Here is a 22,230-nt window from a genome sequence, read left to right as displayed (position 1 = left end):
TTTTTTAAACTACCAGACTTCCTAGTGACACTTGACAGTTAGGTGCGGCAAAACAGAGGATTTCTGAACAGAGACCAGTCTACTGAATTTGAGGTAGTTGACTAGTTGCTGCATGTCCAATTTGGACCCACTTCCGAGGACGTTTTAAGAAACTAAGCTTCGTTACGAAAGTAATTACAAAAATGGTTGCGTGCCAAAAGTATTTACAAAAATAAGCTTCTGGGGTAAACCGCTGCCTCGGGCAGCGTTTTACCCTCTATTTTTTTTTAAAAAAAATTCTGCTACAAAAACGCTGCCCCAGGCAGCGTTTTTATAATTTGACTTTTTTTTTTTCCTCGTTACAACAATTCATGAATTCAACAACACTAACCAACAATTCAACAACAATATCCAACAATTCAATAATTCAACAACACTAACCAACAATTCAAGAATTCAACAAACATAACGAACAATTTGTAAATACTCAACTAATATTTAACCATACCTTGAATTGGATATAATACGAAATTGGGTTGAAGAGGATTGAAGAGGAAATTTGGGAAGGGAAGGAAGAGGATTGCGAAGGAGGCGAAGGAATGAAGAGCAAACGTGATTGAAAACGAAGCTCGAGTTTCTGGTTTTACAACCAGACAGAAACGCTGCCTGGGGCAGCGTTTCATTAACAAGATAAGACGCTGCCTGGGGCAGCGTTTTATGCTGTTGCCTTTTTTTTAATTAATTTTAAAAAAAAATAAACGAGGAAAAAAAAAAGTCAAACTATAAAAACGCTGCCTGGGGCAGCGTTTTTGTAGCAAAATTTTTTTTTAAAAAAAATAGAGGGTAAAACGCTGCCCGAGGCAGCGGTTTACCCCAGAAGCTTATTTTTGTAAATACTTTTGCCACGCAACCAAATTTGTAATTATTTTCTTCGGGAAGCTTAGTTTCCTAAAACGTCCCACTTCCTAACTACCAAAAAGACAGTTACGCTGTAGTCTGCACCAAATTCTCAATTTTTTTAAACCGGAACCGATTGTGTTCATACATAATTATTGATCAATAACGGGTCAAATATAAACACTATCTAAGTCCAAATAAATAACTCAAGGCCCAATGTAAAAAAAAAAAAAGGCCTGACTATATTCATGTTTGGTTTTTATTGGCCCAAAGTTACCAATAATTATCTCTTAAGTTTGTACTTTGTAGGAAGGGAAAAAAACACTTGCTACCCACTTTATGTTTAAACACTGCATTAAAGCTGATAAAAAAGAGAGGACAAAGGAGCCTTTAGAGTGATGATAGAACCAGTCACAATTATTTTGTATAAGAAACATCAAAGTACATTCAAAAGAACCGAAGATGACATTTTTTACATAGAGAGCAGATTACTCATGGTGAATGCGAGTCCACCATTTTTTTTTTTTTGCGACCACTATGTAACGACTAACTACAACAACTAATTTTGTTGCCTTAGATAAGAGCTATAGTCTATAGAAATATCAGTCATTAATCTTATTAAATTCAATAGCTGAGATTAATTACATAAACCTCCTTAAACTGATTTCTCTCTCCTTAAAACTGACTTCATCAATGGCGTCTAATTTAATGGCTCAACCTTGATAATTTCTCTCTCCTCTTCTTAGCTTGTTTACAAGTACAGAAATTCCGTCAATTATTGAGGTATGTTCATTCCGTCATTTCTCTCTCCTCTTCTTAGCTTCTTGAATTTTTGTTGAAATTATTGAATTTCATGTTGTGATGATTATCGAATTTACTTTTGATTCAAAATTTTCATTAAAATTATCGAATTACATGTTAATTTTCGAATTGCATTAATCATTGAATTGCATGTTTAATTGCATCATATCGATTTTTAGCTTCAATTTCATCAAAAAAAATTCTGATTTTTGTTCGATTTCCTATGCGTTTCCTGTTTAATTTTTGTTCGATTTTTTTTGACTTCCTGTGCGATTTCATAATCTGATTTTTTGCTTAATTTTTGTGCAATTTTATACGCCAATTTCATCGATTTTATATGGGTTATTGGTGCATTTTTATGATACTTATGAATATCCTTATAGTGCATACAAGGTGTTTGATAAAATGCTTGTTAGAAATCTTGTGACTTGGTACTCTATTATCAATGAGTTTGTTTTGAATGAGTTTGTAGGTAATACTTCGGATACTTTTGATGCGGAAAATGAACTGCCCTTTGTTATTAGGGGTAGTCAGATTGGTGTGGCAGACAGGGGTAGTTGAGTTAATGTCTTAGTTGGTGGTATTTGAACAGATGATGATCTTGGTATTTATCATATGAGCAAACAATTCTTTGCTCATCTATCAAATGAAAGGCTATGGCAAATTTCTTATTGCATTTTGTAAGCCTCCACCCTTAACAATTTTCTAGTAATTTTTCGCTCTCCTGTGTTACTTCACTGCTTCTTATTCTAAGGATCCAATGAAGTAAGGGTTGTTTACACAATAGGGAATCTATGCTCGGCATTTTGCTAATATATGCATAGCCATTTCTCTCTTTGTTGCTAACATCAGTTATGGTAGCAACAACTTATGAACTTTCTAAGAAAGAAGGTAAGGTGGGCACACTTGAAAGGCCACTCTCAGATCTGGGGCTGTTGAGCTACAGGGGATACTAGACACGTGTTCTTCTGGATATCTTGAAGAAGCATAAAGGAAACATATCTATCAAGGTTTGTAGAATGAAAACCTTCTTCTATCTCATTGGTTTGTAGACTTAAAACTTCTTAGGATCCATGTGTCTATTTTTTAATGTTTTTGACTAAAACTTTTGTACTTCTGTTTCCTGCTCGATTGTGATGAATATGTGGCTTATTGTTTTGCAGGAGCTCAATGACATTAAAGCCATCAAAGCAGAAGATATTTTGTCTACTCTCCAAAGTCTGGAGCTGATCCGGTATCGCAAAGGGCAACATGTCATATGTGAAGCTTTTAGCTCAATTGGTAGAGCACTATGCAAATGCATAGGGAATGTAGGTTCAATTCCTAGATAGGTTATCTCTATAAACAAAATTAATTAAAAAAAAAATCAAATTCGTACTAAATTATATGAGCATAAAAATGGTTTGAAATGATTGATAAATATATAAACTTTGTTACAATTAAACTCTCATACAAACTTGTGTCTCCACATTACATAAATGAACCTACGTGGGATTCGAACCCACATCTTTTGTGCATTTGCACAATGCCCTACCCTTGAGCTAGTAGGCTAACGTATTTAAAACATTCAAACACACTCAAGTGAACATTAATTTGACAAAATGAGCAAGAATCATTTACTCATTTGACAAATGAGCATTAAATAGTTTGCTCATTTGACAAAAGAGCATTGAATTTTTTGCTCGTTTGACAAATGAGCAAAAATTAATTGCTCATTTGACAAATGAGCAAAAAATTAATTGTTCATTTTGACAAATTATTTGCTCATTTTTGACAAATTAGTAAAGAATAAACATTAATTTTTGACAAAATGAGCCAAAATTATCTGCTCATTTGACAAATGAGCATTAAATAGTTTGCTCATTTGATAAATGAGCAAAAAATTGTTTTGCAATTTTATAACCTGTAATAGTGGGTGTCTTTTGTATTGTTTTCCCAATATCCAAAAGAAATAAATTTCATTAACTACTCAAAATTTTCAAACTTTGCATTTTCACAGTACTCTACGTGCTAATTGAGTGTAGTTTGCTCATTTGTGAAATGAGCAACCATTATTTTGCTCATTTATTAAATAAGCAAATAATTAGTTACTCATTTGTAAATAAGCAAACATTTCTTTGATCATTTGGAAAATGAGCAATCGATTTTTTGCTCATTTAGCAAATGAGCAAATAGTTAGTTGCTAATTTAACAAATGAGCAAAAACTTAGTTGCTCATTTGTCAAATGAGCAAATGATTAGTTGCTCATTTGTCAAATAAGCAAACATTTCTTTAATCATTCATTAAATCAACACTTGTGAAATGAACAACCATTAGTTTACTCATTTGTCAAATAAGCAAATAATTAGTTAATTATTTGTAAAATAAGCAAACATTTCTTTGATCATTTGGGAAATGAGCAATAAAACTTTTGATCATTTGGGAAATGAGCAATCAATTTTTCACTCATTTAGAAAATGAGCAAATAGTTAGTTGCTCATTTGTCAAATGAGCAAAAACTTAGTTGCTCATTTGTCAAATGAACAAACTATTTAAAAGGCATGACTTAGCGCACTTTGATGAGCAAAACATAATATTAATTAACATGTGATAGCATGTTTAAGGCCTTGTTCAAGTCAATTATAAATTTTTTAGTTATCAAGTAAAAATTAATTTTAATCGGTAGGCTGGCTACATATGTATGACAAGTAAACTAGTAAATCGATCAAAAATTAGTCTTGATTAACAACTAAACTAGCTTAAATCGGTTTTAATCATTAATTTTTCAGTTTAGCAAAAAAAAAAGACGGTTGATATGAGAGTATGAGGCCTAAAACTTAGATCAATCTACGTATCATTGAGAATCTTCAAGTTAGGCTTTTCAGAATCAAGAGTTAAAACATGTCATTATTAATTAGCACATAAAAATATGTATAGAGGAGCCTTGATACTTACTTGGATTCTGGTTAGAGATAACAGCAGTCTGGGAGAAGTCGCACAGGTAGGTGTTTGGGGGTATTTTATGTCCTTCGGGAGAGTTACAATTTCCTAGCAGACTTCCTTCTTACGCCTGTACCTGCACCTAGCAGACTTCCTTCTTACGCCTATACCTGCACAAGTAACGGAGACTCCGGATAGGGGTGGGAGTTCCGCCTCCGAAGATTAAGTTAGTATCTTTTCGAAGTGGAATAAGAACAATAAAAGCTTCTCGGTTCGAGAGCGTTTTTGTGGTTTGGGCTTTGTTTGTTTTTTTTTTGTGGTTGCAATTAATGTATGTGTGTCATAAATGAGGTCTACCCTTACTATTTATAGTAAGGGAGAACTGTACCTCAATTAGGGTATAAGGGACACGTGTCTGCAAAGGGATCGGGCCTTTGCAGACCGTTGAAAGATTGACACGTGTCAAGCCTTTATTGGGCCACGTGTCTTAGGGTATTTTCACCCTAAACAGTAGGGCTGGCGACCCTTGGTCTGGTAAAATGTGTTCATGGCATAGGTCGCGTGAGCCCTAGCATTATTCGAGTTGTAACAAGCACCACCTGGTTGAATGGGTTTGCAATCAACTCCTTGGCTGCAGACGTAATTGATGTTGGGCTGCTGTTGTGCATCAGTGGCCTGTTGTTTAGGCACACACCATCCTTTAGCAAGACCAGGTCCAGCAGGCCGAGCAGTCAATTTTGGTGGCCCTACAGGACTAGGACGCGTCTGAGCCTGCAAGCCAAGGAAACACCAAATATTTAGATCATCATGATATATTGCGATTCAAAACTATAAATAACTTCAGACATGAGACATGATAAGAGGTTGTGAGGGATAGTCGAAGTACATTAGTACAATATCATTCACACACATTTATCTCATTTACATATGGCTCTTCGTTTCACTCCAAGAATCCATAATGCACGAAAAATGAATGTAATATAATTCATTTACAGTCTATTCATAACAAGAATGAAAGAGTGCTTATGTTGTCCTTTTGTTCATGTTCGAGTTTCAAAAGTTGAACACCATCCACTAGTAATGACATTGTCGAGGGACAGGATAAGAGCATAGAATTATTAAGGAAGATTAATCCTATAAAATTTGGTAACAATCAAATGTGGAGAAAGCACTTTATAATGCATATGCATGGAGTTTTAGAGTATATGAGGTAAAACATGGTGCCTACAGATAAGAAAATTGAGCCAAACACCTCAAATCTATCATCCTAACACAGCTTGTTACACTGCCGCAGCAAACCAAACCAAACAAAACATCACAGCTAGTTGACATATATCTAAGCTTATGAATACAATACAACAAATTAACAAATATAACAATTCAAGAAAAAAAAGCAATTGAAATAAACCTAAATCACAAACAGTAATTAATGAAACCATAACTGATCAAAAAACAAAAAGCGAACTACAAAAATCGCAGATTATAAGTATTACAATCTTCTGTTGGGAACTTGGGAAGGGGGGGGGGGTAAGAATTGAAGATAAAATCACCCTTTACATCCAGATTAGGATAGTGAATTAGCATTACAATCTTCTGTTGGGAACTTGGGATAGTCTCGACTTCTCATATAGCATGCAGATGGTACTAGGGGCAGGAATTACAGGTAGACTTAACTAAAATTGTGATTAGTGGTTTGATACTACAAGAAGAAAATCGAACAGCAAAAAGACTAAATCTCATGATAAATACCTGGTCTAGTAATAAAATATTAGAGGTGCATATTAATATTAGATGAGATGAAGTCATGAATCCACTACTTTATAAACAACCAAGTCAAAAACAGGCTTTCCAGCTATATTTTGTGAGGACCACTTCCTTGATAGTGTTACTCTTCAGTTAACACATAGCATTGACCTCATCAAATACTTACCACAACGAAAATAGATGCAAAGGAGTATTCAAGCAACAATGTAAACAATTAATACAAATTCACAGATCCAGAACAGCTCAGCACCACTAAAAATCAACATTCTAACAACGCAACATACAACGGCAAGCTATTACTGCCATTGCAGCCTAGATCCTAAGAACAAGACAGACAACTGAAATGCCAACAAACACCGCAAAGATAACATAAATTAGCATCAGCAAATATACCCCCATCGATTCAGAAATCAGAACTTTTCTAGATATCCGGGAAAAAGTCGTTATCTATTCTTAACATAATGCAACTACTTCAATATAGAATTGGAAATTCCAAGATGCAAATACTTTAATCATATCATCATATCCTTAATTAAAAGACACAACAACTCTAGCAACAACCACAATGCTCCACCTAAAGATCCAAGAACAACAGATAGATAAAAACAACAATTCTAAACAGATCCAATCCACAAAACCATTCCAATTCACAATAAAACTATATCAATCAATGTCATCAATAATCAAACGAAACGGTACGAAAGAAGCGGATAAAGAGCAAGATATATAACACTAGTATTCCAAAACCCTAATTAAATAAAATAGAACAAAGTAAAAAATTACATAAAATAAAAACAAATCAATAATTAAATTCTACAAATTAGACACCTAATCGTGAGAAATGTCAACAAAAGTCGGCAAAAATATCTCAACAATAATAATCGAAATCATAAATCGTTGAGCAAAGAAGAGCAAATTCAGAAATTTAAAAAAAAAATTCATGCACCCATCCAACCTCCACCACCATCCTCATCCCAACCCGAAACCCCCCTACAGACTGAGCCACCACCAGCTCCACCCTTTATTAAAATAAGATTGTTGTAACGGATGTGAGAAAGAACAAATCAACGAATGCAAAATAAGTAAATAGCACACGGATTTACGTGGTTCACCAACAATGCGTTGGCTACGTCCACGGGTAGACGAGAGTAATAGTTTCATTGATTTTGGAGAAATTCCAGATTATTACAGATTGATAATGAATTTCATAGCGGCTAGGAAATAACCTAAGGGTATTTATAATAACCCATTCACTATAAAAGATAGACTTTATTTAAGGAAATAAAGCCCGCGAACAAAGTATTCAAAATCGGTCAAAACTGTTGAGGCACGATGCCTCCTTTAGGCACGGACGTGCCTCACATCTGGAAACATGCAAAGCACGAAATCTGCTGAGGCACGGGCCTCCCTTGGACACGAATGTGCCTTGCCGAATACCTTTGAAGCCCTACTGAGGCACGAACGTGCCTAGTCAATCTTCAATACTCCTTCATCGAGGCACATCCATGTAGCACAAATAATAAAATTCTAATTAAGACCATCTTATATAAAATAGAAAAACAACGGCTATTATTTCGTGTAGCACAAATACAAGGTTACTTACTATTGAGAATTTCCATTAATTGAATGATTTGTATATGCAAGTTTTTGGAGGGGGCAGGATTGTATGTGTGGGCACAAATACACGTGTGAATTTGTCTACTTTGGCTAAACAATTATAAAAAGTGCAATGAAATGATACAAATGATTGACAAGATTCTATTAAAAAAAAAGTGAAAAATAAAAATAATTGATTGATAGGATCTAGCACAAAAAGGTTTAATCGATAAGACATGGCCATTGTCTTATAGCAGGCCTTCTAAGAGAAAGTCCAAACCACTTGGGCCCATTTTCCGTCACAAATAGGCCAGAGTAAATGAGTGTAACCAGCAAAGTATAATGTGCTGTCGAATTATTTTGGGTAAAGGCCCTATAATAGTGCAAAATGGGCTCCATTAATATAAATTTCTTTTTCATGTCCAACCTCTTTTTCTTAAATTATCATGGGATTTATGGCAAATCAACCACTCAATTTTTTATTTTTTTTTCTGTGTGTGTGTGTGTGAAATGTGTGGGGAAAAATCACAAACAAACATAATAAAACAATTCCACCATGATAGAGAAAAGGTGCAATAACATTCTTAAAAATTTATTGCATTATGAGGAGAAAGATTTATCAGAATTAAACCCTAACATTATTTGCCAGTGATTATCATTCTAATGATTTAAATAATTGTTAGTGGAGTGATTAGTGTTTGGTTCAGACTGTCCAAATTTATTGGCACTTAAAAAAACCGGATGGAGTATTTGCAAGCATTCATTACTTATGTACTAATTATGTCCAAATACTTATTTATTACCTCATTTAGATCCGAAATTTCTTTGCGTATTGACTCTTCTTATGAGACAATTACCATTCAAAAATGAATACGGTATTAAAAAAAAAAAAAAAAGTTGTTACGTGTTTGCAAAGAGAGTTGTACATGTTACTGTAAATCTATAATACGAAGTAATATGTAGTATTTATAAATTTTCACACATGTTACTATGATCCTATAGTATTTATAAATTTACACACATGTTACTATACTATAGTTATTACAGTACTATAATTTAGAGGGTTGTTAAACAACACTTACATTTTACAAGGCACCACTTGCATTTTAATACGAACTTTCGTACTTACCCCTCGTAAATAAATACTCATGACACTCACAACACTCATTTCTCATTTCTGAAAATATCACAACTCTCTCGTAACTTCACTCTCATTTCATCTCTCTAAAATTAAAAAAAAAAAGAAAAGAAAAGAAAGCCACAACCCACCATCGACAGCCACAAATCCAGGAAGGCCAACGAAGTTCCGGCAATGGCAGACCGGCGCGGAATAAGGCTAACTTATGGAGGTCGAGGCGGCGGCACCGGAGGCGAGCATGTATTAATTTCCGCCTGAAAATTGAAAAAAAAAAATTAAAGTTAGAAGGATCCGCCTGAAAATTCCGGACGAACCTAAGAGGATCCGAAATTTTAAGGCGAATCCACCCATCCGCCTAAAAATCCGGATGTTCGAAGGTGGATCCGTCTGGAAAATCCGGATCCTCCTTGGTTCATCCGGATATTTCAGGCGGAAGTCCTGAATTAATTTTTTTTTCGTGATTTAATTTTTTTTAAGAAGTGGTTTATTATTATTATTATTATTATTATTATTATTATTATTATTATTATTATTATTATTATTATTATTATTATTATTATTATTATTATTATTATTATTATTATTATTAATGTTGTTGTTGTTATTATTAGTATGTTGCGAAATATGTGGTTTATAATTATTATTATTAATACTGTTATTATAGTTATTGTTATTATTATTATTTTAATTATTATTATTATTATTATTATTATTATTATTATTATTATTATTATTATTATTATTATTATTATTATTATTATTATTATTATTATTATCGTCCTTATTATTAATAATGTTGTTGGTGGTGGTGTTGTTCTGAAATTTTTTTTTTTTGAATATTAATATCAGTTGTTGTTCAATGTTAACCAAATAGTTATATTTGTAATTATTATTGACATTTGATTTTGTACATATTTAATGTAGATTGAGGGTTCGGGTGCTCTTCATGCTATATCACAACGTTTGAATGCGTCTGTTAGGAGGGAGTCATCTTGTTCAAATATTACGAGGGCAGCGCTTCGTCATGAGCATCAATATGGGTCTCCTAGTAGTTGGTCGGGAGAGCATCAGTCACAAGGGAGCCGCCCCATGTACTCGGGTGGACGGCCTACATCTGACAATGAGGACGAAAAGCCGGTACGTCATGATTATCGGGACAAAGACTCAGACCATTAGGATTTTCATAAGGTATATAGGGGTCAACATGGGAGATTTATTAGTAGTCAAGTAGTCAACCTACTACCACCTCAGTAGAGACATGGTTGGTGCAATAGTTGATGCTAAGTGGTCCTGAGGATGGGAGTGTTATCCTTAGTTTTGGTGGTCACATGGCGTCATTTATGGGGCGGGCAGGAGCAAGAAGTTTTGCGCTGTTTGAGTAGGACACGGTTATGTTCTGCATTGGTTGATTGGCGAGGTCGTCTTGAACATGAGCACCTCGAGTTGATTGATGGCATTGGTCTGTCTCACTTACCCGGGATTATGTAAAGCATCTCGACTAGCCGTTGATTCTGCTTTTGTTAAGAGATGGCAGCCAGATACAAACACATTTCATATGCCATTTGGGGAGATCACGATCATGTTGCACGATGTGTACCATATTCTTGGGCTTCGTGTTGATGGTTCTATGGTTTCCACTACTCCTAGAACAGACTCCATACGGGACGTGTGCTCGGTTATCATGGATTTGACTGCGGATAAGTTGAATGAGAAGTATGGTACTAAAACCACTTGGCAGGGTAGTGGGGTGCTGACTGAGAGGATTTTTGGTACGACTTTGGAGGTGTAGAGGCCCTTTAGTGTCCATTATACTGCATACATATGGTTAGTACTAGGAGGATCACTGTTTTTAGACAAGAGTGGTAACCGCGCTCATCCTTCCTTCATTCACGAACTTGTTGTTGAAGGTGTTCCGATTTATGAGTACTCTTGGGGTTCAGCTACTCTAGCGTACCTGTATCGGCAGTTGGGTACGACATCACGAAAAAATACTGATTCGATCGTTGGTTGTCTCACGCTTCTGCAAGCGTGGATTTACGAGTACTTTCCGTGCTTTTGGCCTCAGCAGGGTACCTTGACAAGGGAGCTTATTATCCCTCGTGCGTCTGCTTGGGATGTTGGATCGGGATGCCCCAACAAGAGAAAGGAGCGCCTCTTAGCTTTTCGTGGTAGACTCAATGAGCTGACTGACCTTGAGGTTAACTGGCTACCGTACGGAGTTGATCCTACACATCATGTGCCTACCACTTTATTTATTGTTTGCATACAATACCGTAGCATCATTGAGTCGTACATGCCTAATCGAGTGGTTTGACAACTTGGATTCGTGCAGGAATTTCCAAGGACCATTATCAGGCTTGAGAAGGCCAAGAGACCGACCAACTTGAAGATGTACCGGGTAAAATTTCCGAATGAGATGACATCTGTTATGTGGACTAGGTTTGTCTCTGGTTCGTCTTTCAGTATAGTGTTAGGTACCTACACCAGACTTGGTCGTCGAGCACCTACGTTCGTACTTGGTTACATGCAGTGGCTGTATAGATTTTCTCACCCTCGTGTATTTCGTGGGGGTTCACCAGCTGGGAGTATCGGTCTACCTGAGAGGACTAACATGGATTATGTAAGTAGTATTGTTTAGTTATACTATTAATCCTACTTCCAGTAATTGTAATGTCTACAATATGTTGTTTTCATCTTTGTAGTGGATGGGTCGGTCCATGGAGATTCACCAAAGATCTCTTGTTGAGTATCCCAACATGTCGCGTGAGTTTAGGGCAATGACTGAGCAGCTGGTAGTTGATTGGAACACGATAATGGGGTTATAGATTTTTGGATTGTAAAATATTGACTATTTTTATCTTTTAGTACTTTGATTAGTGGTTTGATTTTTATTAATTGTCTTACTTATTTTATATTACTCTTTATTCGGCATGAAATGTAAGAACTGGACACTTTTATATTTGGTTTTATTGGATCTTAGTTTTATTACTTTTATTAATCTATATTACATAACTACAAATGTTCAACCTTAATAAAAGTACATAAATATGTTCACTATCTAACTAATGCATCCCACATGGTCCTTCTAACTTCAAATTGCTGATCTCATCCAACAACACTTGGCTCGTGGTGCTCGGTGCACTAACCTGCAATTGGGGGAAGAGGTGAATCCTGTGCGAGATCAAGATGGATGAAATGTGACCCACCAACTGTAGCGATCACAAACTCTTGAGTGGGTGCCCTAACCGTGCTTCGTGCCCGTTACGGTAACACCGTGATGCATGGGTAGTAGCAGGTTGGTACATTCCCTATACCGAGACATATCACCCATGCGTTGAACCAAGTAGCAAAAGGAAATAAATCCTGAATTGCTACCATCCAATGTCGCATATCAACCGCCCCACCATCCCATCGAATACGTGCTATATTTAACCCAAGCCTTCCAATCCCGTAAATCCTTTCGTACAATATTGGATGAGCGGCGACCTCGTTTGCAATTGTTTCCTGAGTGGTAAACCATTGCACTTGATCACCAAAGAAGAAGTCAGCCACACAACAAAAGTCACAGTTTCCATCATCAATGATATCCTTCCATGCCGTGATGTAAGACACCATCGGTCCTAGAAGCAAGTGTAAGTACCTGCATTGCCTGATGTCACAATGATCTTCTGCCCCAAAATAAATGGTCATTTATTAGTACGCTACAAGATGAAATAAGTGTAATTTACATTAGGCCTAATAAGTTTAATTTCATGACTTACCTGCGGTCGTACCTGTTTGTTGTGTACCACGTTGACTGTTTCGACAGTTTACATGCTCGAAATAACAGGGATCACGCCCGGTATCATTGTTCCTTCGTCGACCTCGAACATTGTGGTTTACATGTGGTTCTTCAAGGTTTGTATGATCCGGATGCAGCTCCTTTTCAATGATGCGAGATACATTTCGAAGTATAGCAGGATCACTACCAATGACCTCATCAATCAGGGAACGAAAACATGAAGCTTCCTCGGTTGAGTCATCAACGAACACAGGTATATCAACACCATCACCAATAACCAAGGTCTTCCAGAATGGATGAATTTTCCTGATATACAAGCCCTTATGTGCAACTAGCGAATCATGTATCTGGCAAGCACATGGTAAACCATGGGTCACACGCATTGCACAACCACAACGTTCATACACCTGGTCACTCAACTCCTTCATCCTTGTCGTCTCATCATCCAAAATTTTCAAACAATGTTGAGGCACTTTGCCATTTATACGTGATAGTGGCAATTGTCTATACTTCTCACCAATTTTCGATCTTGATGCCTCCAAACTATTACGAATTGCAATGATCTAGTTATCAATATGACAATGTACTCGGGCCCATACGGTATCCAAAGAACCTGTCGTTGATTCAGAATATAAAAAACATTATGATTCAAGTCATTCAAATTAGGATCCACCTAGGTAGATCCACTTAAAATTTCCGGATCCACCTAAGAAGATCCGGAAATTCTGGGCGGATGTGGAGATCCGCCTTAAATTTCCGGATCTACTTAGGTGGATCCGAAAATTTTAAGTGATCCACCTAAGTGGATCCTAATTTAGGCGGATCTTTTTTTTCAAAAATTTTAAAAAAAGGTCCGACGACTTACAGAATCCTCCGACAAAGCCTCCGGTGTCCCAACGTTGTTGTCGTCCATTGTCCTAAACCCGTCGCTAATGCTTAAGAATTTTTTTTTTAAAAAAAACTTGGATTTTTGGTGGTGGATCGAATGTGGTGGGGTCGGATGTGGAAGGGTCGGGAATTTTTTTTACCACGTGCTAGTAAGTCGGGAATGATATTATAATGCCAACATGTCCCATAAATCTATAATGGACCATTATATACTACAACTTACACACAAGGCAACATTGTCCTTCCATGTCAAAAAGGGAGCGTTTCCTTGTAAAATGGAAACGTTGTTTAACAATTTACATAATTTACCATTTATTATCACTTACGACATACGGAATATTAAATAGGTATTGATGACTAGATGTACTCTATATATTATTTGTGATAATTTCTTGATCTTTTGATAGACTCCGTAGTCTGTACACAAGAATTTTGAAAAGCTAGGACTAAAGAACCACTTTCAGAGTACTTGTGTATATATAGATGCCACACGACAATGCTTGACCACGACCAAATCATGCTAAATTGCCTGCACCCGTAGTGTGCAACAACTAGTGTCTAGTGAGAACTGAGAACGAAAGACTTGACATGCATGCATGTCATATCATATGCAGTTTACAGTGTTACTGACAAATAAAGATAAGGAGCGTGCGGGAAAACAACATTTCGAAAGTGAAGTATACAGTGCTATACATACAATAAAATGTGCCATATATTTCTTTATCAGATGAACAACAACAACAAAAAAAAAAAAAAAAAAAAAAAAAAAAAGAAAAAAAAAGTGTGATATATATTTTCATCCGATTCTTACTTAATCAAAATTATAAACTAAACTTGTTTAAACTTTGAAGGTATGCTTGGTTGAGTGTAATACAATAAATCCTTAGTTTTGGGGGAGGGGTGGCAGTGTACTTTTATCGTGGGTAAGTAGAGAGAGTCATATAAGACAATAGTGTACTCCATTCGTCCCAAAATATCTAATAAATATTTAATTATTTAAAAATAAAGTCAAACGTGTGCATTGACATGTGTACAAAGTTGACTGTGTCAGTTATTCTGGGACAGGGGGAGTATACAAATTTAATTGCAAATCTTGAATATCACCGCAGTCCTGAGATTTTGACCAATTAAGTTAGTTGAACTTTCCAAATTAGAAACCTTGTTAGGTTGTCTTAGCTTCTTAAACCTTCTTTATTGCCGGAACTAGATTGGACTAACCATATAAATAAACGTATTAACATTCGTAAAACAAGCATGAATAATGATTAATATTTGCAAAGTAAATTCAACTTTCACGGCTAGGATTTACGTTGAAAGTCTTAATATACGGAGTACATTATTTCTTGCAGTTCAATAATCCCCTCTTAGGGAAAAAAAAATGTGTAGTAGTGCATGCATGTGCATGCTCTTATCTTTTAACTATCCTCCAAGCCAGCAAGTTCATTGGTTTTTGTTTGAGAGTATTGATTTGAGTATATAAAAATATTTAATTCATTTTTTTAATCATAATTTTAATAAACAAATAAAGCAATAAAAACAAGCAATCTGATCTCGAACTATATAGTTCATGTATTAAAATCCACAAAATACTTTAATTCATGAATAAATCATTTACATAAATTGGCTAGCAACAATACCCCCTTTGGGTAGTTAATACACATACAAATTTTCTCTATAATGACAACAACTACCAAAAAAGCACTTATAATAAGTCTCTTTTAGCAGCTAAAAAACTAAGAGAAAATTGTTAGACAACCAACTAAATGGGAAATTACCAAAATAATATTTGACAAAAAATTATAAAACCTCCTTCTTCAACCCAATTAAAAAAAATCCCATGCAAATGAAAGTTTGCAAATATAGCATGGACTAGTGAGTGTCCATAGGAGATAATTTGATCCGGCGACGACGACGACAACGATAACGATAACGATTATCGAGATCGAAGAAAAAAGATACTAAGATCTTGATTAATATGACCATCAGGATCAATTAAGTGAAAAGATTCAGCATCATTCGACCCACGAACTCTTTCAAAATTTCCTCTTAAATACATAATATCATCTTCTTCACATCCAACTTCTTTACCGCTAACAACGCCGGCACCCACCACTACATCCTTCATCTTCCATAAAACCTCGGTATCGGCCTTCGATGGCCGCCTCCTTACGGAAAAACCTACCCTTCTACCATTGCAGTACATTTTCCAAACCGGCATTTCGAGAAGAGAAAAAGGGTCATTAGTACTGGGCATGGAGGAGCATTCTAAGGCGATTCGCAATACCCCGCCTCGCATTTCGCGAGCTAGAATTGTTGTAGGGACTGCTAGCTCTAGAAGAAGGATTGGGGTTGCTGCGTTCGAGTTTGTTTGAACGCAAAACTTTACTTTGCCTTTTTTGTATCCGAAGATTGTTCCTGTAAGGAAGGATGAGGATGAGGATGAGAATGAGGATGAGGACGAGGATGAGGATGCTGAGGAGGTTCTCGAATGAGTTGGTTTAGGATTATGATGGTTTTGTGTAGGTTTTTTGATTTGGTGGTTAGGTTGTTCTTGGACAAAGGTGCAATTACATGTAGGGATAAGGAGTTCCATGATGGCACGGAGGAGCCGCCACGTTCGGACTTGTTTGTGGCATTCGACGGTGGTAACGTTGGCGGCAATGTGGGTGGGGCCCATGTTCCGGTATGTGGGCATGGTGGTGGTTGTTGGTAGAGAATTTAGGTGATGTGTTTTGGTTGTTGGAGCTACTAAGAACTTTGTGTGGTACACCTATATATAGAGAAAGGGATATGAATATATGATGAGGTTAGCAATGTAAAAAAGGTTTATGTGCGTGGGTTTATGAGAATCTAGTTAGCCCACCAATGGGTAATTATTTAGTTTATCTTTTGACACTAATCACATTAATTATAATGGAATGATTCAATTAGTGAAAGAAGGTGCTAAGTTTAATTTATTCTTGATTTCAATCATTCAATTGATCATTGATTTTGATGCTTTTTTCCTTTTTATATATGTTGATGCAAAGTTGACAGTTTTTCTTTTTTAAATGTACTTAAATAAATATTTCCTAGTAATGTTTGCGTGAATGAGGTGTAAATGTCGATCAAGTGTTTTATGAATATATTCAACCTTGCTTTGCAAAGTAGGAAATTAAGTAATATTTTATATTATTTTTGGATAATACATATATATTAGGTTCATTAGGTTGAACAAATTCAACATAAAAAAAGTAGTTTTTTTAAGAAAAAATTATATATAATTCATAAGGTTATACATTGTGTACCATAAAATCATACCTGCAAATGTTATAAACCTATAATCAATCACTTTTCTTAAAGTTTTTGAATTAAAATTGGGTACTTATATCACTTTCCTAGTCAGTACATATATACTTGTGTAGCTGCATTTTTACGATTTAGAAGAAGAGGCAAGGAGAATACAAAGTACTCGTATATTTTAAAGAACATCGCTCTCTAAGACTTGCGGAGTTGAATGTGGTAGTTGTTGCTGCTTTTTGTGCATGTATGTGTTACAATAGTAGTAAACCAGTAGTGAAAGATAATTTGATACCCACTTATTGTTTAGGATTTTTATTATCTTTTTAAATCATTAATGAAATCTTGAAAGAAAAAATATAATTCTTCATCCTAAGAAGGATATGTTAAAAAATGACAACCTCTGTTTTATTTACTAGTTTTCTTTATATAAGCTTAGACTACCTTCAAATAAACATTTCCTTTTGTATTATTCATTATATAAATAAAAAATACTCCGAATAAAGAGGGTGGAAATACTTTTATACTATTATTATTTTTTGATGTAGAATGCCGTCATGTTGTAATTGCAATTTGTGAATTGATTTACGAAAATATTGAAAAAGGGTATATGTGCAATTTGTTCATCCTAGATTGCAACAATAATGAAAATGAATAATTATGGGAATGTATATAATATAACAACGACGACAACAATATAGAGAAGAAGAATCGTGGGAGTACCGTACAATTAGTCATTTCGAAAGAAAAAAAATGGTTGGAAAAATTAATGATTTAAAGACATTTTGCCACCCAAAACCCCAAAATTAAGTGTCTGTTAGTGTGTGGATATTTTTTTACACCAAAAAAAAAAAAAAAAAAATCTTCAACATTAAATAATTGGCGTTTTCTTGACGAAAGGATGTCCTATACTCCCCTCCAAATTAACACGGTGTTCCCGGAAAAGATACTCATATCATTTCAATTTTAAGAAAAACGACAATTTCTCTAAAGAAGAGAATATTAATTTAATAAAGGCATTATGGTCTACTATATGTTATTTTGGCTTATACAAATGTGGGAAATTATGAAAAAAGAAAGTTTATAAATATTTTGTGAGGGTGTAAGTTGTTGACTGGATGCTATCCAAAATATGATTTATATACGTAAATAACATAATAATTAACACGATATACCTATATATTTTCATCTGTGATGTGAATAATGAGATATTTTAAAGAGAAGGTATTGGGTGCGTACTGCTGCGTGAAAATTTCTGTGCGGCAGACTTGACTGATATATTTCACTTGTTGGCTGATATGTTTCATGTATTGACTGATATTTTCCATTTGTTAGCTGATATGGTTTTTGTGTTAGCTAATATATTCCTTTTGTTGGCTGATATGTTTTTTGTTTAATTTTTGATATATTCTTTTTGTTGGCTGCTATCAGACATCAGCTGGCTAATATATTTCTTAAGTTGGCTGATATCTTTATTTTGTTGGCTGATATATATATTTTAATTGTTGGCTTATATGTTTTATTTTGTTGGTTGATATGTTTATTTTGTTGGCTTACCTGTTGCTTTTGTTTGCTGATTTCATCCTTTTGTTGGCTGATATGCTTTATTTGTTGGCTGATATGTTCCTTCTGTTGGCTGATATATTCTTCTTATTGGCTGATATCTATCTTTTGTTGACTGATATATTCTTTTTGTTGGTTGATACGTTTTTTTTATTAATGTCTGATATGGTCCTAATGTGGACTGATATCAGACATCAATAGGCCGATATGTTCATTTGAATGGCTAATATGAATGACCTATTAGCCAAGAACCCAAAATGTATAAGGCAACAACCCAAAATAAGCCAACAACCCAAAATAAGCCAATGACACAAATGTATCAGCCAAATTCAAACTCACGCACTCCCTCTCTCTTCACCATCCCCAAAGTCACAGCACCACAGCCAACCACCAACCCACCGATCCCACCGTCCACCAAACCCACTGCACCATTCACGTACAACAACAAATCCCAATTCACCAACAATCGCACAAACCACCGGCTACTCCCCAAATGCCCAACTGCCGCCCAACCATCCACCAATCACAACCACCATCCATAATAGCCACGATTGTACGTAATTGTACCTCCCCTAGTCCCCTGCGACCTACACCTCACCAGCGAATCGCACCTCACCACCGTCCACAACAGCTGCGACCGAATTGCACCTCACCAGTGAACCGCAGCCGATTGAAGAACGCAGATTGAGGAACCCTAACAATTCAATAAGTTCTGGATTCTTCATGGCCTTTGTTCAATCGATTAAGATCCGTGAGGTATGGTCTGATAATCTTGAATATGAGTTTTGCTTGATTCGATCTTTGATCGATGATTACTCTTCGTCGCAATAGATACGGAGTTTCTTGGCGTACTTTTCCGGCAATGCTTTGAAGATCATTCAATTAGGGTTAACATTGTCGCACGAACTGTTGGGTGCGGATTGTCGCATCCAATAGTTTGTGTATTTTAAAATACAATTAATGGGAGTTGAGAAAAGGAAATTCAAACATTCTCATGCACCAAATGTTGTGATTTCATTAATTGGATATCAGCAAACAGATTCCTTCAACAAGCAAAAAGAATATGTTTTGGAAACAAATTATTCTATCTCTTCTAGTACTGGGTATATAATAATAATTTTGAAATTGAATTCATATACTAATTAGAATTTTTTCAAAGTGAATAAAGGGGAGAAAATATAAAGAAGAGAATATATAGAGTTAATTAATGTGGTTTGTTGGATGCAATGTAGACCACTAAATTATAAGCAAGTATACATAAAATTATGATAAAATTACGAACCATAAACGTAGCATTAATAGTAGATAGTAGTTCATTATTTGTTCTTCTTTTGGCTTTCTAGCTGGATTTTTCCATTCATGTTCTTTTGCTTCACCTTTAATTTTCCTTTACCACATGCTTCGACCCACTTTGTTCGATCTCCTCGTCCCTTTCCCCGCACTAAATCGATTAATTCCGTTATTATGAAAGAAAACATTCCTTATTCATATCTTATACTAGTATAAATGACCAAGGTTTGATAGAGTACATCAATCATATGGTGCACCCTTTTTACATGACTCTAGCACAACTAACCAAAAAATGTCAATAGAATGTATATTGTACTATTGTGTGAGTGTGTGACCTTGTAAATGGAAGGACTTGCTACCTTTTCACTCTTTGGTACTCTATAATGTTTAGGCACATATGGCGTGCTTTGTCTGTACGGTGAAAAATATCCCGTATTTCATCGTACAACATGGGAATGAAGATCATGAATCACTAGGAGGGATAGGAGAAGATCCATTATAAAGGGGAAAATTTAGGAAGATCTGTTCTAGCTTGAGATTGGTGAGATTTGACCCTAGCTTCATGTCATCTAAAGTCAGAGAAATAACCAATTGTTATGTTTTGGCTCCTATCTCAAAATATATGAATGTTGAAATATCTTGTTGGAGGTAAAAACCACAAATTAAAGCTTTGCCATGGGCTTTATTTTGGAAAAGTCTCTTGTCCCACAAAGAAAGATTAAAAGACATCTCCCTTGTTTATATGAAGTATATGTTTTCCTCCTCGGCAAAGGATTACTGTATACTATGCACACACACGAGTTGGCCAGGTAGGTCGTGGTGTAACGCGTTTGATTTACTTGATGTTTTTTTTTTTTTTTTTTTTTTTTTTTTTTTTTTTTTTTTTTTTTTATTGCTCCAACTAATTGGGTATCCAATTTTCCCTGTTATCAATAATAATTGCCTTATTTTATTCCAATCAGTTCTTTGTGAGTGGTATTGTGCTAATCCTAGCTAGTATATACTAAAGTGGAACATTAATTCCAAAAGAAAAAGGGTAAAAGATCTTCATCCCTAAATACTGCATTTTAGAAGGTTTGACCTTACGACCACATATAAGTTACATACTCCCATATGTGTATACATGCAATTCGGTACCCTTAAAATCTCCACAAAAATTAAGAATTGACATGAAATCAAAATACTATAGCTTAACAGATCATGTAGTATGCTCCCCATTTAAATTATTAATAATTCTTTCTTCCTTAACAATATTTGACCTGGCTTACAAAACTAATACAATAAGGCTGACTTGCATAAGTAGCGGCTTTATTGAAGCCATTTTATTATATTTAGATGGGTGTAGATAATATTATTGAAGCCATTGTTTAATTACATAATGTAAAGTTGCACCCAATAAAACGACGTGTCGACGTGCAAGTCCTAACTTTGCTTCCTTTATTTTTTATTTTTTAATTAAATCTACTTTTGAATGATGGACTATAGTTATGAAAATCTATGTTGTGCACTTTGATTTATTAATTTTTTTCATAATTATTCTTATGGTTCACATGTACTCAACTAATTTGTGTCAATAAAGATTAACTAAAATATGTAGTTGGTGGGTTGAGTAGGAAAATAAAGAGCAAATCTAAGACAAAGTATAGTGTGTTCCATCTCAGGTGTAGTTATAATGTTGTTGGGTTGCTAACATATATATAATCTTGTCTGTTTAATTTGATAATTATTACTCAATCTCTGATGCTTATTGGGGAAACACTACAGTTTGGAAGTTTTCCAACATGTCAACGTGAGAGAAAGAGAGAGAGAGGAGATTCAAAAGTCCAAAGCTAATCTCCCTATCAATAGAGCAGTTAAAAAGTGATCCGACTTGAGAAATTAATTAAGATAAATCGAAATCCAATCCAACTTTATTATATTTAAGAAATTGATTCAAACCAATCTGATGTTAACCAACTATTTAGTTAGTCGATGAAATTAAGATCTAAACCGATCCGTAACCAACCTAAAAATATCTAGACACACGGGATTTGAATTTACAAACTTTAAATCAGACTGAATATGCATCTAACCCAATAACAACCAATTACCCAATTCAACCCAATGAAAATGCATATGACGTGATTGTTAAAACCCGACTTTAAAATAATGTTAGGGCTATACAAATCAATTTTGACATTTAAGTTCCTCAAATCATACTGGTGTTATAATGTTATGGGCTATTGGCCTTAAAAACTACCTTTCTTGGCTATATGTTTAATTTACTACAGTAGTACAGTTTATGGGCCATGTGAATTATTTGGATAATATCATAATAAAAGATTTGGATTAGTA

The 22,230-nt window shown here is 35.1% G+C and overlaps 1 protein-coding gene across 1 annotated transcript; it reads right to left on the bottom strand.

Moving 5' to 3' along the window:
• Window positions 1–15,310: 15,310 nt before the first annotated feature.
• Window positions 15,311–16,816, bottom strand: LOC110692685 (protein MIZU-KUSSEI 1-like). The gene has a single exon (XM_021869721.1). The coding sequence runs from the start codon at window positions 16,457–16,459 to the stop codon at window positions 15,698–15,700; it is 762 nt and encodes a 253-aa protein (XP_021725413.1). The 5' UTR covers window positions 16,460–16,816; the 3' UTR covers window positions 15,311–15,697.
• Window positions 16,817–22,230: the final 5,414 nt, after the last annotated feature.

This window comes from Chenopodium quinoa, unplaced genomic scaffold, assembly GCF_001683475.1.
Source record: "Chenopodium quinoa cultivar QQ74 unplaced genomic scaffold, ASM168347v1, whole genome shotgun sequence".
NCBI classification, from domain to species: Eukaryota; Viridiplantae; Streptophyta; class Magnoliopsida; order Caryophyllales; family Amaranthaceae; genus Chenopodium; species Chenopodium quinoa.
Note: the sequence above shows the minus strand (reverse complement) of the source record. Positions and strands in the feature narration are given on the sequence as shown.

Excerpts from the sequence above, each read along its gene's own strand:
- LOC110692685 (XM_021869721.1), bottom strand. The coding sequence starts at position 16,459 with ATGCCCACATACCGGAACATGGGCCCCACCCACATTGCCGCCAACGTT.